This window comes from Mustela nivalis (genome assembly GCF_964662115.1).
Source record: "Mustela nivalis genome assembly, chromosome: 10".
Taxonomy (NCBI): domain Eukaryota; kingdom Metazoa; phylum Chordata; class Mammalia; order Carnivora; family Mustelidae; genus Mustela; species Mustela nivalis.
In genome coordinates, this window is record NC_139029.1 from 82,979,335 (window position 1) to 83,005,663 (window position 26,329).

Genomic DNA, 26,329 nt, shown 5'->3' on the forward strand with positions numbered 1-26,329 from the left:
GAAGACTGTCCTAAAATTTGTATGGAATCAGAAAATACCCCAAATACCCAAAGCAATCTGGAGAAAGAAGAGAGAGTTCAAGATGGTGGAGGAGTAGGAGACCTTCATTTCATCTGAAAGGAATTTAGCTAGATAGCTACCGAGCCATTCTGAACACCTGCAAATTCAAGCAGAAATAAAAGAATAGCTTCAACTCTACAAACAAAAAAGTGACCACTTTCTGAAAGGTAGGAAGTACAGAAAAGTGAGTTCAAGTTGTTAGGCAGGAAGATAAACCATGGGGGGCAGGGAGCCTCCGTCAGCCGGCTACTGCCAAGTGCTAAGGGCAAAGAGCAAAACAACTGGAACATTTAGAAGTCTGCTCTGGTGAGGGATGTTGCTCTGGAGGCTAAACAGGGGGTGGAACCCTTGAAAGGACAGTGTGAGGTCAGGATCCTCGGGGGTCCCAGGATGCAGAGCTCCCAGGTATCAGAGCAGAGAAGCCGGCTGCAAAGAGTGAGCCCAGGAGTGGGCTCTAAGCTGGAGGTTGCCGTAAACTGTGATCCACAACACAGTCTGGCCACTGCTCTTTGAGAAGGGACCCAAGAAGTGGCACAACTGGAGAGAGTCCCTTTCCTCCACCAAGAGGAGTGGTGCCTGAGCATGCTGCAGGAGTCTTCTGGGTTTGGAGACTCCAAACGGGGTCAGCCAGAGATAGAAATGCTTGGTCACAAGTCTGATGAGCACAGAGTGCAAACAGAGACCAGGGAAACATGAATAATTGACTGCTTTTCTGTGAGGGTACACTGAGGAGTGGGGCCCCAAGCTCTCAGCTCTGGGGCCAGAGATTGGGAGGCCGCCATATTCATTCTCATCCCAAAAGACTGGAGTCATTCCCTGCATATTTTCAGACCACAATGCTTTGAAAATGAAACTCAATCAGAAGAGGAAAGATGGAAAGAACTCAAATACATGGAGACTAGAGAGCATCCTACTAAAGAATTAGAGGGTCAACCAGTATCAATTCAAGATGAACCTAAAAAATCCATGGAAACACAGGAGAATGAAAACACAACTGTTCAATATCTTTGGGATGCAGCAAAGCCAGTCCTAAGTAGGAAGTATATCCCACTACAAGGTTTTCTCAATAACCAAGAAAGGTCTCAAAAATACAACCTAATCCTACACCTAAAGGAGCTGGAGAAAGAGCAGCATAGAAAGCCGAAACCCAGAAGGGGAAGAGAAATAATGAATATTAGAGCAGAAATCAATGAAGTAGAAACCAAAAGAATAGTAGAACAGATCAGTGAAACTAGGAACTGGTTTTTTGAATGAATTAATAAGATTGATACATCCCTGGCCAGACTTCTCCAGAAGAAAAGAAAAAGGACCCAAATCAATAAAATCATGAATGAAGAAGGAGAGATCACACCCAACACCAAAGAACTACAATGATAAGAACATATGATGGTAACTCTACGTCAACAAATCAGGTAGTCTTGAAGAAATGGATGCATTCCCAGAAAATAGAAATGACCAAAGCTGAACCGGGAAGAAAAGGGAACGTGAAAAGCCCCATAATCAGCAAGGAAATTGAAGCAGTCACCAAAAATCCCCCAGGAAACAAGAGCCCAGCCCTAGATGGCTTCCCAGGGGAATTCTACCAAACATTTAAAGAAGATTTAATACCTATTCTTTTGAAACTTTTCAAAAAATAGAGCTAGAAGGAAAACTTCCAAACCCTTTCAATGAGGCCAGCATTACCTTGATCCCCAAACCAGAAAAAGACCCCACCCAAAAGCACAATTACAGACCACTGTCCCTGATGAATACGGATGCAAAAATTATCACCAACATAGTAGCCAATAGAATCCAACAGTACTTTAAAAGGATGATTCACCACGACCAAGTGAGATTTATTCCTGGACTGCAAGGGTGGTTCGAAAACCGCAAATCAATTAATGGAATACACTACCTTAATAGAAGAAAGAACAAGAACCATAGGATCCTCTCAGTAGATGCAGAAAAAGTATTTGACAAATTACAGCATCCTTTATTGATCAAAACTCTTCACTGAGCAGGGATAGAGGGGACATACTTCCACATCATAAAGGCCATCTATGGGAAACCCACAACATCATTCCCAATGGGGAAAAACTGAGAGCTTTTCCCTTCAGGTCAGGAAGATAGCAGGGATGCCCATTCTCATCACTATTGTTCAACATAGTACTAGAATTCCTAGCCTCAGCAATCAGACAACAACAACAAAAAAGGCATCTGAATTGGCAACGAAGTCAGACTCTCACCCTTTGCAGACAATAGGATACTTTCTGTGGAAAACCCAAAAGATTTCACCCCCAAACTCCTAGAACTCATCCAGGAATTCTGTAAAGTGGCAGGATATAAAACCAATACACAGAAATCACTTGCATTTGTCTACAGCAACAATGCGACAGGAGAAAGAGAAATTAAGGAGTCCACCCAATGTATAATTACACCAAAAACCACAAGATACTTAGAATCCATCTAACCAAAGAGTCAAAGGATCTGTACTCAGAAAACTATAGAATAGTCATGAAAGAAATGGAAGACACAAAGAAATGGAAAAATGTTCCATGCTCATGGATTGGAAGAACAAATATTGTGAAAATGTCTATGCTCTCTAAACCAATCCACAGATTCAATGCAAGCCCTAACAAAATACCATCCTCATTTTTCACAGAACTGGAATAAATAATGCCAAAATTTGTATAGAAGCAAAGAAAACCCTGAATAGCCAAAGGGATGTTGAAAAGAAAACCAAGGCTGGTGGCAACCCAATTGCACACTTCAAGCTTTATTACAAAGCTGTCATTATCAAGAGAGCATGGTACTGGCACAAAAACAGACACACAGATAAATGCAACAGAATAGAGAGCCCAGAAATGGACCCTCAATTCTAAGGTCAACCAATCTTTCTCAAGGAAGGAAATAATATCCAATGGGAAAAAAGAAGTGTCTTTAATAAATGGTGCTGGGAACATGGGACAGCCACATGCAAAATGAAACTGGACCATTTATTTATATCATACACAAAAAATAGACTCCAAATGGGTGAAAGATCTCAATGGGAGACAAGAATTCATCCAAATCTCTGAGGAGAACAGAGGCAGCAACCTCTTTGACTTCAGCCAGAGCAAATTCTTGCTAGACACATCTCCAAAGGTGAAGGAAACAAAAGCAAAAATGAACTGCTGGGATTTCATCAAGATAGAAAGCTTTTGCACAGCAAAGGAAACAGTCAACAAAACCTAAAGACAACAAACAGAACAAGAGAAGATATTTCCAAATGACATATCAGATAAAGGGCTAGTATCCAAAATCTAGAAAGAACTTACCAAACTCAACACCCACAGAACAAATAATTCAATCAAGAAATAGGCAAAGACATGAACAGACATTTCTCCAAATGGTCTATCCAAATGGCCAACAGACACATTAAAAAGTGCTCAACATGGGGTGCCTGGGTGACTCAATGGTTTAAGCCTCTGCCTTCAGCTCAGGTCACGATCTTAGGGTCCTGGAATCGAGACTCAGGTCAGGCTCTCTGCTCAACGGGGAGTCTGTTTCCTTCTCTCTCTCTGCCTGACTCTCTGCCTGCCTGTGATCTCTGTCAAATAAATAAATAAAATCTTTTAAAAAATGAAATATTGCCATTTGGAATGGCATGGATGGAACTAGAAGGTATGATGCTAAGCAAAATAAGTCAATCAGAGAAGGATAATTATCACATGATCTCACTGATATGCAGAATTTAAGCACCAAGACAGAAGATCATAGGGGAAGAGAGGGAAAAAGGAAGCAAGATGAAACCAGAGAGGGAGACAAAGCATAAGAAACACTTAAACTCAGAAACAAACTGAGGATTTCTAAAGGGGAGGGGGTGAGGGAATTGGGGTGGCTGGGTGATGGGCACGGGGAGGTTATGTGCTGTGGTGAGCACTGTGTGCTGTGTAAAATGGAAGGATCTCAAACTTGTACCCCTGAAACAAATAACACATATGATCATAATAAAAAAAGAAGTGAAATAAAAACATTTAGAATATAAATGTAAACTACATATAAATAAATAAATAAATAATCTCACTGATAAGAAAGGAAGAAAGAAACACAGCAAGCAAACAAGCAATTAAGCGACCTGGAGTTACCACACTCCGATTTCAAGCTAGACTACAAAGCTGTTGTCATCAAAACAGTATGGAACTGGTGTAAAAACAGACACACAGGTCAATGGAACACAATAGAAAGCTCAGAAACGGATAATCACAGTATTTTTGGCCACATTTATTCATTCATTTATTAAAGGTATATTTAAACTTAGCTCTGATAGAATTATTAACTCTGAATGGGAATTAATAATATATCCTGTTCCAACAGTTGCTTCCAATAAATGCATTTCTTTAAACATGCTGTTTTATATAAATACATATTATAAAATAAGAATGATTTAGAATCCACATTTTTAAGAGAAATTAAATGATCTTAAATAAATCTACCATAGAATAGGAAATATAGATATCCATCATCACAACTGCGAACATCACAAAAGAAGATAATCAGACACAATCTCGTGGCTGGTGGAAGAACAGAACACTACTTAAGTAGTTCTGCCCAAATGTTCAACCTGGTGAAAGCTATAGATCCAGCTACTCATTTACAAAAACACAGATGTCAAAGAAAAGTCCAACCAAAGAGTAGGAGGACATCATCAATGAAGTCCACAGTGCATATATTCTGACAGGAAAAATATTTTCCCAACAAATAAACTGTAAAACAGGAAAGAAAGAAAGAAAGAAAGAAAGAAAGAAAGAAAGAAAGAAAGAAAGAAAGAAAGAAAGAAAAGAGAGGTAGGGAGGGAGGGAAAGAGAAGGGAAGGAAAAGAAAAAAGTAAAGAAAAAAGAAAGGAAAGAAAGAAATCTCAGAAACTAACCCACACATGTGTGGTCTTAACTTATGACACAGCAGAAAATATACAATGGGGAAAGGACTGTCTCTTAAGTGAATGGTACTGGGAAATCTGGACACTAAATGTGGAAGAATGTGACTGGATTGCTTTCTTATATCACACATAAAGATTATGAATGGATGAATGACTTGAACATAAGAACTGAATCCGTAACCCTCCAAGAAGAAAACACGGGTAGTAAGTTTCTCGATATTTATTTTGGTGAAGAGTCTTTTACATCACACACCAAAAGCAAAGGCAACAAAAGCAAAAATAAACAAAGGGAATGACACCAAACTGAAGTTTCTGCATGGCCAAAGAACCCATCAAACCCTTAAAAGCCAACCTACCCAATGAGAAAATATATCTGCACATCGTATGTGTGAGAAGAGGCTAATATCCAAAATACACAAAACACTCCTTCAAATCCAAACAAAAACTGAATAAAAACTGGGGAGAATATGTAAATAGATAATTTCCAAAGATGGCATACAGGTGGCCAACAGACACTGAAAAAGTTGTTAAACACCACTAATTGTCGTCAGGGAAACATACATCAAAACTGCAATCAGCTATCACCTCACAATCATGGGAACGGCAATCCAGAGACAGTGTCCGGAGATGGACACCAGGTATGGTCAAGGTTGTGAACACAAGGGGACCTTGTGTGCTGTTGGTGGGAATGGAAATTGGTGCAGCCACTGTGACAAATGCTATGGAGGTTCTGGGGAAAAAAATTAATACAACTACCACATGACCCAGTAATTGCTCTACTGAGTATTTCTTTGGAAAACACAAAACACTCCCTCAAAAAGAGAGATGCACTCCCATGTTCATGGCAGCATTATTCACAATAACCAGACATGGAAACAATGACCTTGGGAGCATTATGCTAAGTAACTCAGACACAGAAATACAAACACCAAAGTCTCTCATGGACTTTCCACATGGAATCAAAACAATACTGAATGCATACATACTGAGAGCAGATTCGTGGTTGCCGGATTCAGGGAAGGGAGGAAAGGGGTAAAGGTGGCCAAAGGTGCCATGTTTGAGTGATAAAATCTGCAAGTCATGGAATGTTCTGTGCTGCATGGAGACGAACGCTAACCCTGCAGGATGGGGTACAGGCTCTCCTGCTCTCACAGCAGAAATGATGTAACTAAAAAAGAACTTACCTAACTAAAATGATGTAACTAATGATGTAACTAAAGATGTAAGTGATGTAACTATTAAGATGTAACTAAAAGAACTTACCTAATTGAAATGATGCAACTAAAAAAGAAATTACCATTCATTTGATCAAAAATGATGTAACTAAAAGAACTTACCTAACTAAAATGATGTAATTAAAAAATTAAAGAACTTACCATTCATTTCTACAGAAAAATTAGTGAGCATGCTCAGACACCAAAAGTTCCTTCTCTTTGGCTCTCCCTAGGCCTCAGGACATAACATCCTAATGGATGCCCAAAATAAATGGAGATAAAGCACAGCAGATGCTCACAGACATGATTCAAAGCGCCGGTGGCTGAACGCAAAGAGCAGAGCCCAGGAAGGAACTGGCTGGGTGCATGCTGCCTCTGTGGTGGTTCCCCACAAAACAGATGCTGAACGTGATGCCCACTTCTTGACTTTTTTCATAAGAGGGAAATCCTCTTCAGGTTTCTTGCTGCTCTTGAGCTGGTTAATAACATAGACCTTCCCAAAAAGTCAAGTGTCTTACCATGAACTTTGAGAAAAATGGGGGAGACTTGTACTTGAAAGTTGCTGAGGGGGTAGAAGTGCACAGCAGAGCCACTGTGAAAGGCACCTTCCTCAGCAGGTGGAATAGACTATCTCTTACCCCCAGAAACCTCCTCTTTCACCTCCCTTGGGACAATTAACAAGAGCTGGGAGTTACCTCAATTCCTCCTTTCTCCCATTCCCAATCTTGAACACATTGGCAAATCCTCTGAGCTTCATCTTCAATAGGTACCCAGGATAGGACTAACCCTTCCTTCCAAGGCCACCTCTCTGGTCCACACTGGAGCCCATCTCTTGCCTGAGTTCCTGGAAACAGTTCATCATTGACCTCCTTGCCCATCCTCAACACTTTGTCATCTGTTCTCAACACTGTAGCCAGGATGTCTCACTGAAACAGAATCTCATGGGGTCACAGCCCTGCAATGACTTTCTGTCACCTGGTTGTCACCTTCCTGAAGTCATGTCCTAAGCTATCTCCTGTGGCCACAGGGCCTTCTTGCTGCTCCTGGATATACCTGGTATGCTCCTGCCCCAGAGCCTTTGCATATGCTTTCCCTTCCTTTTAGAAGGCTCTTGGTGTGAGATCATTTGCTTTCATCATTCTTTAGAACTTGACTCAAGCATTAACTTCCTAGTAAAGACCCACCTGGCCCCTATGTGAATAGCAAGCATCACCGCCACCTCCCCTTCAGCACCCCAGCCCTGTCTCCTGCTTTCTATTTCCAAACCAGTTACCACAGTCACCAGGCTATCTCGATAAGAGGGAAACAGAACCCTACTCTGATAGTTTCACCATGGGATCCCTCTGATTTCCCAGTCCAGACCAGAGCTCGTGTACAGCGAGGATGCCTGGGACAATGGGTTCACCTATGTCACCCTGAAGACCATCAGGAAAATGAACCATAAGAGGAATCCGGTTGCACATGAATCCTGAAACCAGTCACCTTCCTCAATTCCAGGTGAGCACACACACATTCTCCCCTTGCCGGATGTGCCCATCTGAAAAGCTGAGCAGAGAAGCATCCAAGGGTCCAAACCTCCCTCTAGCCATGGTCCTGGGAAACAGACGTCTCTCCTCCCTGCACCAGCCACCTGTGATTGACGTCCGGCATCCTCCTGTGCTAGGCAGAATCTTGCACCTCTCTCTCTTTCCTGGGATGTCATCACAAATCAGGCTTTGCTGCACAGTTTTCAGGAAGGAACCTGCAGCAGCAACAGCAGCAGCAGCAGCAGCAGCAGCAGCAGCAGCAGGCTGCCCAGGATTGGTCTCAGTCTCACAGGTCAGGCCCCGTGTGGAACTACAGCTTCAAGGAGACCGGTGTTCCGCGTGGTCTTGAAACCTCATGGCAGGAGCTGAGATTTCAGTTCCAAATGAAAACTGGCCCCTTCCACACAGCACAGGAAAGTGGAGGATTCCTCAGAAGTGTGGCTCTGGAAGAAGTGCTTCTCCTGGCTGAATTCACAGGCACCAGGCAGAGGACACCTGCGGTGCCTTGTCCAAGGAAGCAAGGGACACAATGGGCAAGAAACCATAATGCCACCTGTGGGCTGCTTCCCACCAAGCCCCCTGCTGAGATGAGGGCTGGAGAACCAAACAGGAAGCAAGTTTCCTATCACGTCTGTAGCAGGAGGGCTGGCCCTGGAGCAAGCTGGCCTGTGCATCAAGAGCGAAGGCCACCACCAAGGCCTTACAGTCTCCCAGCGATCTGATCTGACTGCCCTGCCAGGCTCACACCTGCTGACATGGTGACTCCTAAGACCCAGAGACTGCTTTCCAGTGCAGCTCAATGCTGCTCACAGAGAAGCCAACTCCAGTCTCAGAAACGTGTTCATCGTTAGCTCTGGAATTCCCTGGGTTTGTCCACACTGATCCAGCCCAGTGTCCCTTCTAGATCCTTCCTCCAGTGCCCTAGGGTTTCGAGCCACCTTCAAGCTGCCCTCCAAAAGGCAGGAATGGGCCTGTTTAGGCAGACCAGCTGAGCAATTCTGTCTGCAGGAAACTCGAACCACATCCTCCCTGAACACCAATGCTTCTGAGTCCAAGCTTCAAACCCTCACTCCCTAGGCATGGAGCACCACATCAGCATGAACATTGCTCTTTCAAATCTCTTATCTCCTGTTCCTTCAAATCAGACACCCAGCTCCAGTCACCACTCTATTTTCCCTTCAGAGAAGTAAGGGAAAGGATAGAATAGAACACTACGTGGGCAGAGCACACATCTATCCAAATAGAATTCCGTGTTCTTTCTCATACAGGCAGCCCAACATTGCCCATCCTGATGAGAGGCCCCACAAGTTCAGTCCTCATATATATAGTTGATCTTGTGTTTTTCCTTTGGATATTTCTATCTCGAAGTCAGTGTCTAGATTGCCTTCTTAAAATAACAAGAATAATAATGACATGGTCATGTAAAGGTCTGGTTCTCCATCACCAGAAAACATGGCTCTGGTTCAGATAAGGATGAAAACACAACCTCTTCCCAGGAAGCAAAAACGGACACCCTCAAGGATCCTGACACACCTCACGGGAGATGAGCTCCTTTGCTCCATGGAGCTGTCCAAGTGCAAAGGGTGCAGGCGCCCTCCAGGGTTCATTCTCTGTTCTTCATCAGTTCCCCTGTTCAAGTCGCAAGTGACTCACCGGCTCAGGTTTCAGAGTCCAGGATGGGCCACCAGGTGAGCAGCTGAGCAGACACACACCCACACACACACACACATACACACACACACTGCCTTCCCTGCCTCACCAGGGAAGGCTAACACTGGGATTGCAGTAAGCCACTCCCCAGGCTCCTAAACACTCCTCCATTTCTCCCCCTCACAAAGCTCACTGCACCCTGTTACAGCTCTGAGGCTGTGCTTTACCTCAAAACCTAATTTTAAAAAATTTATGTATTATTTGACAGAGAGACACACACCAAGAAAGGGAACACAGGCAGAGGGAGTGGGAGAGGGAGAAGCAGGCTTCCCGCTGAGCAGGGAGCCCAATGTGGGGCTCGATCTCAGGACCCTGGGATCATGACCTGAGCCAAAGGCAGATGCTTCACTGACTGAGCCACACCAGGCACCCCTAAAACATAATTTCTAATATGAGAAAGTGTTCATGGAAAAGAAAAACATGAACCCGCACAAAGGATTCTTTGACTATTTCAGAAGTCTGTTTTCCCATTGTTTAATTAAAACAGGAAAGAAAAACACACAAACTTCTGCTTCCACTAGCAGGTCTGACTCACTTCAGTGATTGAAAGGAGAGCAGGAAATACAAGAGGAACACGTGTTCTGATGTCATTTCCACTACCTAACTTTTGAAACCCCACACACACTCAAAGAAAGAAGCCCGACCCAGCGTCTTGGCCTGGCAACGCGGAGAAGTCTGAACTGGAGGGAGGGGGACAGACGAGGAGCTCGTGTGTGTTGGCTGAGGCCGGTGGCACAGAAGAAGGGGCTCTGCTAGATCGGCACCCGGGCCTCCCCTGTCCTCAGCCAGGAACCTGCTCCCAGCCCTGACCTGGCACAACTGTCACACGTGAGAAACGCGGCCACCCGGGGAGCCAACCCTGCCCACCCCCTCCTGCAGAATGCACTCTGCTCTCCTCTGGGACCCCTGTCAGCTCTCCCCAGAACTGGAACACCCCTGTCTGCTGCAACGCTCCAGGAATCCCCACACCTTCCAAAATTACACTGGCCCAAGGCTTTCATGAGAAAGGAAAAAGGCTACCTCCTGAATGGTTAACACCTCCTGTCCTCTTCTGTCCTATTTCTCTGCACTTACCTTCCTACCCGGGCAAACTGTAAGCAACATATCAATGGAACATGAACGTGCTCTGAGCTCTGAATCTTTCAGTGCAGCTTTCCAAGGACTCCTTATGCAGTAAGACACTAGCGTATCCTGCCACAGTGTTTGAAACCTATAATCTACAGAATAAGAGAGCGAAAGTCACTCCATTTTTACCTCAATCTTCATGAAGCAGAACATGGTCTTTTTCTTTTTTTTAAGATTTTATTTATTTATTTGATGGACAGAGATCACAAGTAGGCAGAGAGGCAGACAGAGAGACAGAGAGGAGGAAGCAGACTCTCTCCCACTGAGCAGAGAGCTGATGCGGGGCTCGATCCTGAGATCATGACCTGCGCTGAAAGCAGAGGCTTAACCCTCTGAGCCACCCAGGCACCCCCTTCTTTTCTTCATTGACTTAAATTCTAGTTCGTTTCCCTGCAGTGTTCATTCCTTTGCTTCAGGGATAGGATTTCCTGATTCCTCATCTGCCATAGAACACCCAGAGCTCATCACCACCAGAGCTCATCACCACCACCCTCCCTATTAATGCCATCACCCATTTAACCCTTTCCCCTCACACACCTGCTCTCCAGCGACCCTCAGTTTGTGCTCTAAGGCTGAGTCTGTTTCCTCATTTGTCTATCTTCCTCCCCCCACTATGTTTATCTATGTTCCTTCTGAAATCCCAGAGGAGTGAAGTCAGTGGGTATTTGTCTTTCCTTACAGATTTTGCTTAGCTTAAACCATTCTAGATCCATCTGCATCCTTGCAGATGGTAAGATTTCATTCTTCGTGAAGCTGGGGCCTATGCCATTGTGTATCGATCTCCCACATCTTCTTTCTTCATTCTTCAGTGAATGGACATTGGGACTCCCTCTATTGTTTCGCTATAGTTGTTCATGGTGCTATAAACATCACGAAGTTTGTACCCCACTGAATGTGCATTTTTGTGTCCTTTGGGTAAATACCTAGAAGTGCAATTGCTGGGTCCTAGGGTTGTTCCGTTTTTAGCTTTTGGAGGAACCACTATGCTCTTTTCCAGAGTGGCTGCAACAGGCTGCATGCCCGGCGAAGTGCAGGAGGGTTCCACTTTAAGCAGAACATTCCCTGCCATCAATTTCCTAAGGAGGAAATGGAAAACCTGTGGGATAACCTGACTCACCCAGCGCCAGGCAAGCAGTTCCAGAAATTCACCCCAGAGCTCCTGATGCCAAGCCCGTTGAAGACACTTGTCCAACTATCTAGATGATCCTTTTAGTGAAACTAGAAAATCAAGCTTCACTTTTATTTTTTTTTTAAGATTTTATTTATTTATCAGAGAGAGAGAGGGCGAGAGAGCAAGCACAGGCAGACAGAATGGCAGGCAGAGGCAGAGGGAGAAGCAGGCTCCCTGCGGAGCAAGGAGCCCGATGCGGGACTCGATCCCAGGACGCTGGGATCATGACCTGAGCCGAAGGCAGCTGCTTAACCAACTGAGCCACTCAGGCGTCCCCAAGCTTCACTTTGAAATCATTTATATTCATCCCTGCAGTTTACATTAACTTAATTACACCTGCCATCAGCTTAGTTGCCTTTGTCACTGCAGTTGAATCCTGGCTTCATTTCCCCAGGAAATGAATTTACTAGTCTTTTTCCAGATCACTGCATTCTTGCAACTTCTGTACAGACTCTATAAACCTCGATATTTTTTTAGCTATCCTTTTTACCACATTTTTAGAACTATTTAACCCATATTTGGAACTTATTAAGGAGCTCTCTGTGGCAAACTTCAAGTTCCATACCTTACCACAAGCTTAACACGACCAGAAGGCTCCTCTGGAAATGCGGGTGAGCGAAGGCACTGGGGCTACCGATTGGAGGGGACTTGGGCTCCTCTTCAGCCTGGGATAAGCATGAATCCTTCTTTGACCATCCCAACTTTGCCCCATATCCAGGGTAAATTCTTGATTTCACACCTGTCCTCATTTCTTCTCTCCTGTCTCTTGTCAAGGCCCAGAACAGCTGTTCCCAATGCTTTGTGTTGTAACATTCCACGTGATACTCAGTAGGAGCCTAATATAGACGGCCTCTGTAACACAATTTCAATTACTCTTGTCATGCTTCGCTTTACATTCCACGTGATACTCAGTAGGAGCCTAATCTAGACGGCCTCTGTAACACAATTTCAATTACTCTTGTCATGCTTCGCTTTTGTGGCTCTGGTCTGGACTGTCTCCAAATTCTCCTGCTCAATTTTAGCAAGCTGGCCTAGAGTTCTCTCACAAGGGTCTGACTAGCACATGAACTAGCTTGTCAAAGCCCTCCTGCTCAGGACTGGAACTGCCTCATCATGAATTCCTTTCCATTTCATTCTGAGCTTGCAAAGGTCAGGGGTTCACACTACCTTCAGTGCTTGCCTAAATGGTGATTGCCTTCTGGAACATGAAAGTGCTGTGGTTGTTTTGTGGGGATAACAATGATAACATGAGCCATCTCAGGGTTTGGCGAAAATAATTCTCAGAGTTGACCTGGTTTCTCTGATGAGATAGCATTGAAACACATGGTAACTTTGAGATGCTAAAGAGTGAAAATGAGTGCCTAGAGCTCAGGAGAGAGGTGGATTGAGAGAGAATTTAGGTCACTCCTGGGAGAGAGACGGGGCCAAACTTTTGCCAAGCATACTGATTACAGGTGAGCAGTAGGGAAGGAAGCCAGACTGCAAGGAGTTCGAGACCACCCAGTCAAGAAGGTAGGCAAAGGCAGGAAGGGTAGGATAGTTCACTCCTGCGGTGGCAAGTAAAGGTAACAATGTGAGAAAGGAAGGTTTGGAGCTTTTTTTTAGATAGAGGGAAATTAGTTTTACTGAAGTAGAGAGTTTCTAGGGGCAAGAGATTATTTAAAAAGAACAGTTCTATTTATTAGGGCAGCACTATTCACTAGAATTTTCTATGGTGATGAAAATACTCTGTTTCTGCAATGTCCAGTATGATAGCCACTAGCCACATGTGACTCTCTACATTTAAATTTTAATTAATTAAAATTCAATAAAATTCAGCTTCTTAGTTATACTAGCCACATTTCAGTTGCTCAATAGCCACAATGATTAAATTTAAATGGGTTTGAATTTAGTCACATGTGATAAGCATTGCATAAAGCTTGGAGTTAGGGTTATTACTACCTAGAAGAGCAGATTAATCTCAAAGGATCAGTGTCTTCTAACAATAGAAGTTATTTCACCCGTATCACATCCAATCCAGTCAGTGCTGGGGGTGGTGGTGGGGAGGCTTGGAGATGCTGGCTCCTTCCATCTTGTGTGGCTGCCATCTTCAATATAAAGGCTTGAGGCTTGCTATGGAAAGGAAAGAGGAGGAGTGTGGAGGATCTCTTGGGAGGTTCTATGGGCTACGTTTGGAATTGGTTTACATCCCTTCTACCCATATTGCAATGGCTAGAAATAAATTACATGGCCCTACCTAACTGCAGGCTAGGCTGGAAAATATTTAACTGTGTGCCCAAAAGAAAAGGGAACAGGTTTATAGATATACAATATGATCCTGACACATTCACCAGTAAGAAAAAAAAAAAAAAAGTAAATTTGCCAAGAGTTCTGGGATAAGTCTCCAGTAAGTCCTGGAAATGAACCTTAACCAGTGTGCCAGAGGACTGCATCTGGTATAGTTCTACATGTGAGGCAGAGACTAAAAGATCAAAATGGATTAAGCATAAAGGAAGGGTCAGGAGGAAGAAATGGGATTAATAATAGAGAGTAGCAAGCTTGATTTTTGGTGGAGAATCACATCTTCCTCAAAAAGAAAACAAGGGGAAAGTGTGAGAAGGTAGAGGTTTTGAGTAAAAAGGGGAGAAATGAAAGATCATTGGGTTGAATCACCTTGTCTTCTCTAAAGACATTAGGAAGTTTCTCCTTAACACAACACGGCTGGGGAGACATCTGTGCAGGTGCTTAAAAATGAGCAGAAAATATTGGTGCAGGTACTGTGAAGACTGGCTCAGGCATTTGCTGCAGAATTTAAAAGGAATCTGTTTGAGACTAACTTGGCAGCCATTTCTTGTAGAATGTGTCAGGTAAATTGAAACGTGTATCTTCTTTTTCTCTTGATAAATATCCCTATGGTAAGCCATAAGGTTCTGTTCATCTTCTGTTTTTTCATAGAAGTGGGCTTTGAAAAATCTAACTTAGACTTTTTCCTTCTGCCATAATTAATACACCAGTATATGTGTAAAACATCAAAGCTAGTGAATAGATTAGCATGCAAAAATAGATTAGCATGCAAGAATTTTAAGAAAGATTAGGTGAAAATATTGAAGCTAGTAATTTGTATTTTGACATCGGTTGGGTTATCAACATTGCATCATTTGAGGTTTGAGAATGAAATTACTGCTCATCAACACTGAAAACTAGGAAGAAAATACAAGTACTTTTTGTCAGTGATACTGTAAATTCTTGGAATCACAACTAACAGGGACACAGTTTAGTATTATCATCTGTATTTACCTCCCACTCCCTATTCCACCTCTTCTGCTTCCTCTCTACCCAGGTTCTTCAAGAACTGTCTTAGAAAACATTTATTACTTAATATGAGGTGTGGAAAGGCAACAAGTCACTTTATGTAGTTGACTTTTTCGGCTTTTACTCTACTCAGATAATTCTTCCAGATGCCCTTTCTTACTCCATGTGGTTGAATGGGACTGACTCCCAGGGTCCAAGGATGACCATTACTATCCAAGCCTGGCCAATCAGGGTATTGTATTCTCCTGCCCACATTGATGGGCATGAACCAAGCCAGAACAATTGAAACTTTCCTTGGGATTTTAACTGGAAATAGAATGTGAGTTCTGAGGAATGTAAGTCTGGGCACTCGTAAGCATCTTTGTCAACACATTGCGACAGCTTGTCTTGAGATCCAAGAGATACAGAGTAAAGAGTCAGAGATAGAGACAGAAAAACAAGAGATTGTCTTGAATTTATTAAGTCCCTGGATCCAGCCATACCTGAAACTGATACCCTGAGCATTTCAATTAATATGAATGAAATACCCTTTGTAATATAACCCAGGAAGAAATAGGCTTTTGTCACTTGCAATGGAAAATGTCCTGACTGTTACACTTAAAAAAATACAGGTTCAGGCTGAAGAAGAGAGAAATTTGAACAATGGAATGCAAGAGGTAGTCCCTGCATTTTTATCTCCTCAAATTGTTGACCCTTTCGATAGTGGTACTTATGATATGTCCCAGGGGACAAGAGTAGAGAAGAAAACAATAGAAATGAAACTCAGCCTTCTCAATTGCTGAGAAAGCTTAGAGAAGACCTGAAACAGGATAAAGTAATATCTGGGCTTCATCAGGCACTTCACTTGGTAGTGATGACCCATTACTACTCTCTATTGCTTATTAGCTTAAGTAAGAGAAGTTGGTCGGAGTTGTGCTGACATAATGTGACAGAGTAGCAAGTGGATCTACCCGGACTGAGGTTCAGTTTGCACTGTAGTGGATGTGTGACATGAAGAAATTGCTTTATGTATTATAGTCTTCACTAATTTAAAATGTATAAAATATCTTCTATTAGCAGAGATGGCAATTATCTCCTAACAGCCTTTCTCTCCTTTACCCAAAGTAACAAAATATTTAGCTAAGCACATGCCCTCTTATTTCCCACACTTTTTTGCAACTAGGTTGGCCATATAACTAAATTATAGTCAGTGGGATGTAAGGAACAGTGTCCAGAGGGGCTTTGGGGGAATCTTCCTTAGAAGACAACTGACAGCCTCTTCTCTGAGGTCCTGCCTGTCACTCCCTTATGGTATATTCAGTAAACTTCTATCTCCTTCATAAAAAAGAGAGAGAGAGAGAGAAAAACAACTGAACATATTGTTCTTCATGTAAAATTCTGCTAATGCCATCAGTAGAGGTAGGTTAAATTATGGTACATACTCTCCTAACCCTCTAAGACAGGATTAGTAACCTTTATTAGATGCTGTCACTGCACCCTGTTTTTTCCTACTTAGACATGTAATGATACTTTACTTTTAATGATTGTTCAGTATCTGCCTCCTCCTCCTTACTAGACTGTAAATCCAATGAAGGCAGGGACCATTAGGGAGGATATTCTGTGCCCAGTGCTTAGCATCATGCCTGCTGTACAGAAGTGTAGTATCAAATGTATAACAAATACACATACAGAATATTATACAGTCACTTAAAGTACAATAATGTAGAATTGTTTATTGACATGTAAAGTTACCCATAATGTTAAATTAAAAAATCAAATTATAAAATAGTAGATATAGCATGATCTCATTTTTATAAAAAGAATAGCTATGTATACAGATACCTTGATCTAAATGTTAACAGTAATATGATTATGGATGACTTCATTTTCTTTGTAACTCCTTAATGTACTATCTAAATTTTAAAAATAACATTCATTTGATTATTTTCTAATTTACATGATTCTCATTTTGAAAAAAATTGAGATTTACAACAACTTTTTTGTTACAAAATTTCACTTGAACATATAGACAACATTAGAAGCAACCTGGATTTCTGAATGCAAATCAAAATGTTGGATTATATTCACCTTGATGCTACTTCTGATTAAAGTGGGCCTCTTACAAAATGATCATTCTGATACCTTCATTTCTATAGAATATTTACCGTTTTAATATCCATAATTACCCATTAGACTCTTCTCTCTCCTCGTATACACATTCCTTCTCAGGATACTGAGAATGGAATACATTATCCTATCCTATGTTTTAGCTAAAGGCAAGGAGGATAAAAAATAGTTAAAAGGCAATGGACTTCCAAATTAAGACAATGTCAGCAGCTGCTACATTTAAAGCACTTTCCTTACATGAGGCAAGTTTGCCAAGGTGAAGTTTTTTCCTAACATGTCACAAAAATGTTACCAAAATTCGAAAAGTATATTCATTTTAAACAAATGCTTTTGACAGCCTTACTGGTTAAAAAACTATAATTGGGCTATTTTTTATTTTCAATGCCCAATGTGGGGCTTGAACTCATGACTCCTGGAATCAAGAGTCACATGCTCTTCCGACAGAGCCAGCCAAGCATCCCTATAATTGGGCAATTTTCAAGATTAGCTTATAATTTTCCCCTTTAAAAGATATTAATTTATATAAACAAGAAATTTACAGATAATCTCTATGGAGCAACATAATCATGGATATCTTAAAAGGTTAAGTAATTGCACTTATCCAAGAGTTAGTGTTATCTCTCATTTCTGTTGTGGGGAAATGGAAGATACTTCTGCACATAAATTCCTTTTCCTAACTAAGTGTAACTGAGAAGTTTCACTAAGGTCAGTCTAAAATAAAAAAAGAAAAAAGAAAGAAAGATAGGGTAAACACTGGATATGGCAGTCTGTCTTTTAGTAACATTAATTTTGTTGTTCTTGCTAGTTTCAACCCATGGACACAAAGACCTCAGCACCATATTAAGAAGTGACATCATGACCTATAAAATGTGACAGCCGCAGAAGAACTCTTACACCATCATTCATTTTCGGTAAAAAGTCTAACAGAACAGTGAGAAATATTGTGCCTTAGAACCTTAATCATATAATACAGATCATTTCTAATACACATTGTGATGAAGCTGCACAGCTAGCTCTACATATTCTTTGGAAGCTCAAAAAGTTCAAAGACATCCGATGAATCTTCATTTCAGATCTAGTAGCATATAAGCTGGGTTTTCTAAGTAGGATTTCCACAAATTAGAGAAGCGTGACATTGTAGCACCATCAATAATTCTGTGATCAGCTGACCAGCTCACATTCATTATCTGTGCTTTATATACTTCTCCTTCCTGGTTAAATCGGGGAAGGGCCTAGAAATAAGGCAAAGAACAGTCAACCTTCACTTGCTCGAAGGCTCTAGCAACAGCAATGGTGAAAGAGTAAGCAAATTCCCCTCCTTGTAATAGAAGAAATGCGCATCCCAAAATGACTTGAAAATGCTAACTCCAATTTTTCCCATTTTTATATTTGCCTCAAGCTTTCAGTTTTGCCAGGGTACTTCCTGTACCCTGCACAATTTCCCTATATACAGTAAATCTCACTTCAGATTTCAATTACTTAACAAATATTTATTGAGCACCTACTATGTACCAGGTACTCTTCTCAACTCTGGAGCTAAACCAAAAGAAGCAACATTCCTTGCCTTCTTGGAGCTAACATTTTAATGTAGAGAGACAATTAAGATACATAAGTAAAATATGTAACATGTTAGATAATGAAAAGTGCAAAGGAAACATATACCATGTAGAAACGGGAGAGAAGGTAGGCAGGGGCCAGGTGCAGGCAGCATTTTTGTTTGACAGGCTGGGCAGGGAAAGCCTCACCGAGGCTTCCTCAATGAAGGCAGTGAGGAAGAAAGCCAGGCGGATACTCCAAGAGATACAGAGGGGAAGCAGGGCTGGACTGTTGGAGGAATAGCAAGGTGGTCAGGATGGCAGCAGTGGAGGGGGTAGGGGTGGGAGGTAGGAGATGAGGTCACAGATGGAGCAGGCGGAAGGCAGGGCACATTGTCAAGAGCAATGCTTCTCAATCTGTCTTTGGTAAATGCCCTACGGGTTTTTTTTTTTTTTTTTTTTTTGTTTTTTAAAATTTCTATTCCATTGCACACTATTTTAAAAAAACATATTAAATTACTAAACAATACCTAAGTGGCTCAGTCAGTTAAATTACTAAAGACAAACAAATTTAAAGAAAAATTTTAAAAGATAAAGAAAACACAAGCCCTAACTTCTTATTAGATTCACCAGACCCAAAATCACCTGTCAGACTGCTGTGAAAGTATCCAAACCCTATTTCCCCTTTCGGCAGTGACCTCCTCACAGTCTCCTCACGGGATACAGCAGTCACAGCCCCACATGGGTCCCTGATTACACTGAGGAGCAACAGTGCAGGTCCATGGAGGCCACTACACAGGTTCAAATGGCCCTGAAACTGAGTGAGGTGAGAAGCTGCAGGAGGAGGTCTTTGGGAAGAATGGCCATTTACCAAAAAGGGAAAACTTCAGAAGGAGCAAGTTTGAGGGTAGGGGGTAGCAAGGAAAGGAACAGAAAATTCAAGATGACTAATTAGATATCCAACCAGGATATATGAATTTGGCAGTCAAAGGAGAGGCCAGGTCTGGAGATATAAACTTGGATGTCTTCAGCATATACATGGTGCTTAAAGATCAAGAAGAGGGCCAGAACTGAGCCCTGGGGCACTCAGAGGCTTAGAGATTAGGAAATAAGGCAGCCTGGGCAGAGGAGCCTCAGAGGGAACAAGCAGTAGATGGGAGGAAAGCTGTAACAGCAAGGTATTCTACTAGCCGTAGTGAAGGACACTTTCCAAGGAAGTGGTGTCAATCAACTGACTCCAGTGTGGCTAACAGGTCAGGGAAGACAAGCACTGAGAACTGAGTTATGTGGGGTATTAGTGACTTAGACCACTTATCAACAGGACATTCAAAATTTACAGCGAAAACAGAAAGTAGCGAAGGAGAGAGGATACACTGAGAGAGAAGAATGAAATACGCCCTACTTGTTCCTACCCAGAACATATTATAAGGTTTATATTTCAAGAACTATTCTTCTTAGCTTGATGAAATCATGGGTCAAATGATTTGGTAAACAGACACCTAGTGAAAAGATATTTGCATACCAATGTTCACAACAGCAGTCTTCACAAGAACCAAAGAAAGGAGACAACCCAACTCATTAGAGCCAAGCAGATAAACAAAATATGGTGATATATGTGGACAGTTTCAGTCTGGGACAAAGTTCTGGAGATGGATGGTGGTGACAGTTGTAAACATGTGAATGTACCTAATGCCACTGAACTGTACACATTAGCATGGTAAATTTATGTTATGTATAATTTACCACAATTATATATATATAATTGTATGTATATATACATATATGGAAATATATATAGATATATAGGCACATATATGTATATATATAAATGTGTATATATGTATATATGTACATATAATCCAGAGGGTAATACATCTCTTTAATGAAAATGAAAAACAAGACTTGCCAAGTAGGTCTGATGACTGGGAACCTATAGGAAGTCAGAATCCTGTGAGATTCAAATGCTGAGCTCTTGCTGGGTGGGGAATGGGTGACAGGGAAGGTATATTCAGAGAAACTCCTGATTTCCAAGGAACAGAGTCTGCTATGTGTTGTTTTCTTTCTTTCTTTTTTTTTTTTTTTTCTATCTCCTCTGTATGCTGGAGGGAAGGCTAGGAAAAGGGAGTAGCATAGCAGCTAAAGTACTACCTGCAAGAGAGCAAATCAAAGGCTGAATGAAAGTCTTCTGTGGAAATTTTAGATGCCAATACAAAAATGATAACTCATGAAAGACAAGTCCCAGACATGCTCAGTGTGCAAGCATCATAAATATAAAGAAAGAATGATTTTTCTGAAAACATGAACACCAAAATAAGTCAAAATAGTGATGACATTTAATAATGGTGGTACTGCAATGGAATCCAAGAACTTAATTCTTTGATTCTGATGCCTCTCAACACTGAATTAACAGAGATGCCCAACCTCTGTACCACCCCCTGACCCAGTTGTAATTCAGTTGGTATAGAGTAAGCTTAAACATTTTTTTCAAGCTCCCGGATGATTGTAATTTGTAGCCAAGAATCACTGCAACCCTGGGGTGCCTAGGTGGCTCAGTTATTAAGAGTCTGCCTTCAGCTCAGGTCATGATCCCAGTGTCCAGGATCGAGCCCCGTATCAGACTCCCTGCTCAGTGGGAAGCCTGCTTCTCCCTCTCCCACTGCTTGTATTCTCTCTCTTGCTGTGTCTCTCTCTCTGTGTCAGATGAATAAATAAAATCTTAGGTGGAAAAAAAAAAAAGAAGCACTGCAACCCTAATTCAGTGTCTCCTAAAACATGGTCAAGAGATCACTCATGTTGGAATCACCTGGGCTCTTGTTTATTTATTTATTTATTTATTTATTTATTTTTAAAGATTTTATTTATTTGACACAGAGAGAGAGACAGAAAGAGTACAAGCAGGGGGAGCGGTAGGCAGAGGGAGAAGTAGACTCTCCGCTAAGCAGGGAGCCCAATGCAGAACTCGATCCCAGGACCCTGGGATCATGACCCAAGCCAAGAGCAGACGCTTAACTGACTGAGCCACCTAGGCATCCCCACCTGGGTTCTTGTTTAAAATATAAGTTCTGGGGGCTCTGTCCCCAAAGCCAAGAATACCGCTTTTTTTTTTTTTTTTAAGAGAGGGAGGGGGAATGGGGGGACAGAGGGAGAGAAAGAGAGAGAATCTTAAGGAAGCTCCATGTCTAGCACAGAGCCCAATGCAGGGTTCAATCTCACAACCTTCAGATCATGACCGGAGCCAAAATCAAGAGCAGAATGCTTAATCAACTGAGTTACCCAGGCCCCCCAAGAATACTACATTTTTAACTAGTACTCTCAATGAGTCTTAAGCAGAGTGAAGCATGAGAAAAATGGTCTAAATGGTGTCTCACTTTGTTATAAATAATAATTTGGGCTGGCTTACTATTATCTCTGGTCTTTGGAAATAAAGATATTTTGATGGGAGCATACTGACTGTATTTGTGATTATCCATAAAGACGCGCATCTGTGGGCGCCTGGGTGGCTCAGTGGGTTAGGCCGCTGCCTTCGGCTCGGGTCATGATCTCAGGGTCCTGGGATCAAGTCCCGCATGGGCCTCTCTGCTCAGCGGGGAGCCTGCTTCCCTCTCTCTCTCTGCCTGCCTCTCCATCTACTTGTGATTTCTCTCTGTCAAGTAAATAAATAAAATCTTTAAAAAAAAAAAAAAAAAGACCCGCATCTGTGCCTGGCATGAACCACAGTGGTTCTATACCGAACAATCCAGATCACCACCATTTCCTATACATAAAGGCAGCCACTGGAATTGCAGGCCTACCTCTTAGGAAGAATAACTGGCTTACAGAGCCAAATGTTACACTCAAGCCTACAAACTCAGGGCAAAACCTCAGAAACTATCAGTCTTGTGTTAACCCTCCCAATTTGCTAAAACTCTTTTGCCAATTATTTAATAAACGTACCTTAATTGATCCGAGAGCCCCAATTGCTACTTCAGGGGGCAGTATCACTGGTTTGGCATAGGTACCACCAATCTAAAAAAAAAAAAAAAAAAAAAAGTAAAACAGAAGAGTAGAAAAATTAAGCTTTTGAGGAACAAATGGGAAATGAAATATTATAGTTTTAATTGAGCATATGATCAGAATTACAGTTAAAGTTTAGAATTTGAACATTTCTATTACTCACTGATCCAATGTTGGAAAGAGTAAATGTTCCTCCTGTAAGATCAGTGGTACTGAGCTGACCTACGGAGCCCAATTTCTGAAGACGGTTCAACTCAGTGGCGATCTCAAATATGGAGCACATCTGGACATTTTTCACATTAGGCACAATCAACCCCTGCTCAGTATCCATTGCTATCCCAATGTTGTGAGAAGCCTAAAAAAAAAAATATATATATATATATACACACACACACACACACACACATACATACAGTATGATTTTTTTATAAGTTAACGAAAAGAAAGGACTAACCTTTGTTATGAAAAACAACCAAAAACTATTTTCTACCAGATTGATGATGATCTGAAGAATTTTTAAAGAATTTTAAAAAGTTTTTTTTGAAAAAATCATTTTTTGTTGGTAAGAATATTGGCAACAGGCTATTTCCATTCATTATTAGTGGATATATAAGCTGGTCGTTACATAAGACTTTCTGGAGGGGCACTTGGGTGGTTCAGTGGGTTAAAGCCTCTGCCTTTGGCTCCAGTCATGATCCCAGGGTCCTGGGATTGAGCCCTGTATAGGGCTCTCTCCTGTATAGGGAGCCTGCTTCCTCCTCTCTGCCTGCCTCTCTGCCTACTTGTGATCTCTGTCAAATAAATAAATAAAATATTTTTAAAAAATAAAATAAAAATACTATTTTTTTAAAGTATGCAAAAATAAAATCCTAGAAGAATGCATATCTCAACATCAACAGTGAGTTATCTTAGGTCATGAGATTAAAAAGTAAATAGTTACTTTCTTGCCGGAATTTTTTGCAACAAGTAGATACTTAATCAGGAAATTAATCATATGGGAAGATTTTATTTAATTTATTAATTTATTTTTTTAAAAATAGGCTTCACACCTAGCATGGAGCCCAATCTGGACTTTGAACTCACAGCCCTGAGATTAAGACCTGAGCTGAGATCAAGAGTTGGATGCTTAACTGACTGAACCACCTGGGCACCCCTTCATATGGGAAGATTTTAGATCTGACCCCCTAAAATACCTAAGCTTACTACTAGATAGAAATATAAGTAATGATTAACATCCCCAAAATAGTTCTTTTTTTTTTTTTTTAAAGATTTTATTTATTTATTTGACAGATCTCAAGTAGTCAGAGAGGCAGGCAGAGAGAGGAGGAAGCAGGCTCCCCGCTGAGCAGAGAGCCCGACGCGGGGCTCGATCCCAGGACCCCTGGGATCATGACCTGAGCCGAAAGCAGAGGCTTTAACCCACTGAGCCACCCAGGCGCCCCCCCAAAATAGTTCTTAGTCTCAATAAATCTTCACTCCAAACAGAAGAGCTCATTCAAATGGAATGCATACTTTCATTACTTGTCCTGTTTCTGTTTAAATTATTCTTGTTTTGGAACACCTGGCTCAATCATTAAGTGTCTGCCTTCGGCTCAGGTCATGATCCCAGGGTTCTAGAATCGAGCCCTGCATCGGGCTCCCCGCTCTGCAGGAAGCCTGCTTCTTCCTCTCCCACTCTCCCTGCTTGGGTTCCCTCTCTTGCTCTGTCTCTCTCTGTCAAATAAATAAAGAAAACCTTAAAAAAAAATTTTCTTGTTTTAAAAACTACAGGAACTCCATTTTGACAGAGGTTATCTCTTTAAGGGGAGGGTATGTAGGATCGTTAACATAATCCATTGCCTGACGGCCACTTATTTCTATTATTTTAAGCAATAAACAAAAGGGACTTAGAAAATGGAACTCCATATATCTGAACAGTATCATTAGTAACCAGTATAACCAGTAAAAATAACAAATTATATTTCAGTTTAATAGTTTATCCCATACCTTTAATTCTAGTCTAAAAAAAAATCACTCTTCAGGGTACAAAAGAAGCTTTTCCAACCTATAAGCACAGCTGCACCATTTTCTATTTATAACAAGCACTTTTCCACAACACATAGCCAACCTTGTAAGTTATGTTCTGGCAGTTTTCGTCCACAGAAGCATTAAGGATAGGAAACTGTAGTAGTCCCAAAGACGCAGCCTGTTGAACAGAAAGAGAATGCAACATTAGCACTCGTAACGGGGAAAGGGAGTCAGACGCAATAAGGCGGGTGAGGGAGGGAGGGTGGGAACCCTTATTGACACTGAGCTTAATTTCTCATCTTTATGTACCCAGGCGTACTACTCCCAATATCACCTTCAAGGAGGGTGGAACCAAGTCACTGTAATCACTGAAGAATAAAAGATAAAGCCGTCAGGCAGCTTATTAACTTCAGGAGATTTTCAAAATAAGTGTAGAGACTGACCAAAGAAAGTACCAAACAAAATGTCTAAATTCTATAGGAGAAGAATTTTACGTGTAGAATCTTACATGAGAAGTAAATCTGAAGTTCAGAAACACACTGAGTTAAAACAAAAAGGCAGTAAGCTGTTAGAAAGAACAAGTACGAAGGGTTTCCAAGGGCACTGACCATGTGAGGCTAGTGTTCCTCTTGGTGTCCTTGGCCAAGTGAAGGGCAGAGCTGGTGTGAACATTTACTTACTGGCTACCTCGCCAAGTTGGTGGATTTTTGTTTCCCTCCTCTGCTTTCTTCTCCCTTCGTCTTTTTTCCTTTTTCTTCTTCTTACTCGGTACCATTCCTCTTCTGTCCATATTCAAATTTTACTAACTGTCCCCCAAATGTGCTTTATACCCTGTTTTTCTGCCCATCCAGGATCTACTCAAAGCTCACACACTGAATTTGGTTGTCATGCCTTGTATTACATTTAAAAAATAGGTAAGTAAAAATGCTTAAGATTGTCCTTGAAATCCACTCCTCTCCCCATGCTAGCCTTCATCTAGTCCAATAAAGAATTCTTTACCAGCATTGTGTTAAGTGTTATTTTTGTCTGGGGGTCAGTGGTTGAAGAAAAAAAATTTCCTCGAACTAGAGAGTTAAGGCAAGTTTTACTAAGCATTTGATTTGACAACTGTAAGTTTAATCTTCTTTATATAAAAATCCATGATTACGGTTAAGTGTTAACAGAATTTTGAGTACAGTCCAAATTTTGTAAAAGAAAAAACAAGGTGGGGGTGAGTCCCTCAATAAGAAGTTATTTTCTTCCCTATACAATACATTCTAGTATTTCCTGGATGTTCTGAAACTTATACAGGCAGAAAAAATGTCATTTTAAAACAAAGCACACTAAATTTTATTCTCAAAATAAATATCAGGTATTTCATTCAGACTAAAACGATGAAGACAAATGATAATAAAATAAATTCAGCATATTAAAAAGCTGGTCTCGGGGCACCTGGGTGGCTCAGTTGGTTAAGCGACTGCCTTTGGCTCAGGTCATGATCCTGGAGTCTCAGGATCGAGTCCCGCATTGGGCTCCCAGCTCCATGGGGAGTCTACTTCTCCTTCTGACCTTCTGCCCTCTCATGCTCTCATTCTCTCTCTCTCTCAAATAAATAAATAACATTTAAAAATAAATAAAAATAAAAAGCTGGTCTCCCCTTCCTTCAAAACAGATGTCGCCAGTTTTTACTCATATGTTTTTGTCATTTGTTACTC

General features: G+C 41.4%; 2 protein-coding genes across 2 annotated transcripts in view; both read right to left on the reverse strand.

Annotated features, from left to right (window-relative positions):
- The window catches only part of LRRC39 (leucine rich repeat containing 39), a 43,845-nt gene extending 31,206 nt beyond the window's left edge, over positions 1-12,639 (reverse strand). Inside the window, exon 1 of the mRNA XM_082686523.1 lies at positions 12,269-12,639. The gene's annotated coding sequence lies outside the window, so the exon portion shown is untranslated. The remainder of the gene's footprint in view (positions 1-12,268) is intronic.
- Positions 12,640-16,680: 4,041 nt separating this feature from the next.
- DBT (dihydrolipoamide branched chain transacylase E2) overlaps positions 16,681-26,329 on the reverse strand; it is a 54,222-nt gene continuing 44,573 nt past the window's right edge. Inside the window, exons 8-11 of the mRNA XM_082686509.1 lie at positions 24,736-24,813; positions 22,792-22,983; positions 22,569-22,640; positions 16,681-18,332 (exon numbers count right to left, since the gene is read on the reverse strand). Coding sequence (XP_082542635.1) covers positions 18,165-18,332; positions 22,569-22,640; positions 22,792-22,983; positions 24,736-24,813 — 510 coding nt within the window. The 3' untranslated portion in view covers positions 16,681-18,164. The remainder of the gene's footprint in view (positions 18,333-22,568; positions 22,641-22,791; positions 22,984-24,735; positions 24,814-26,329) is intronic.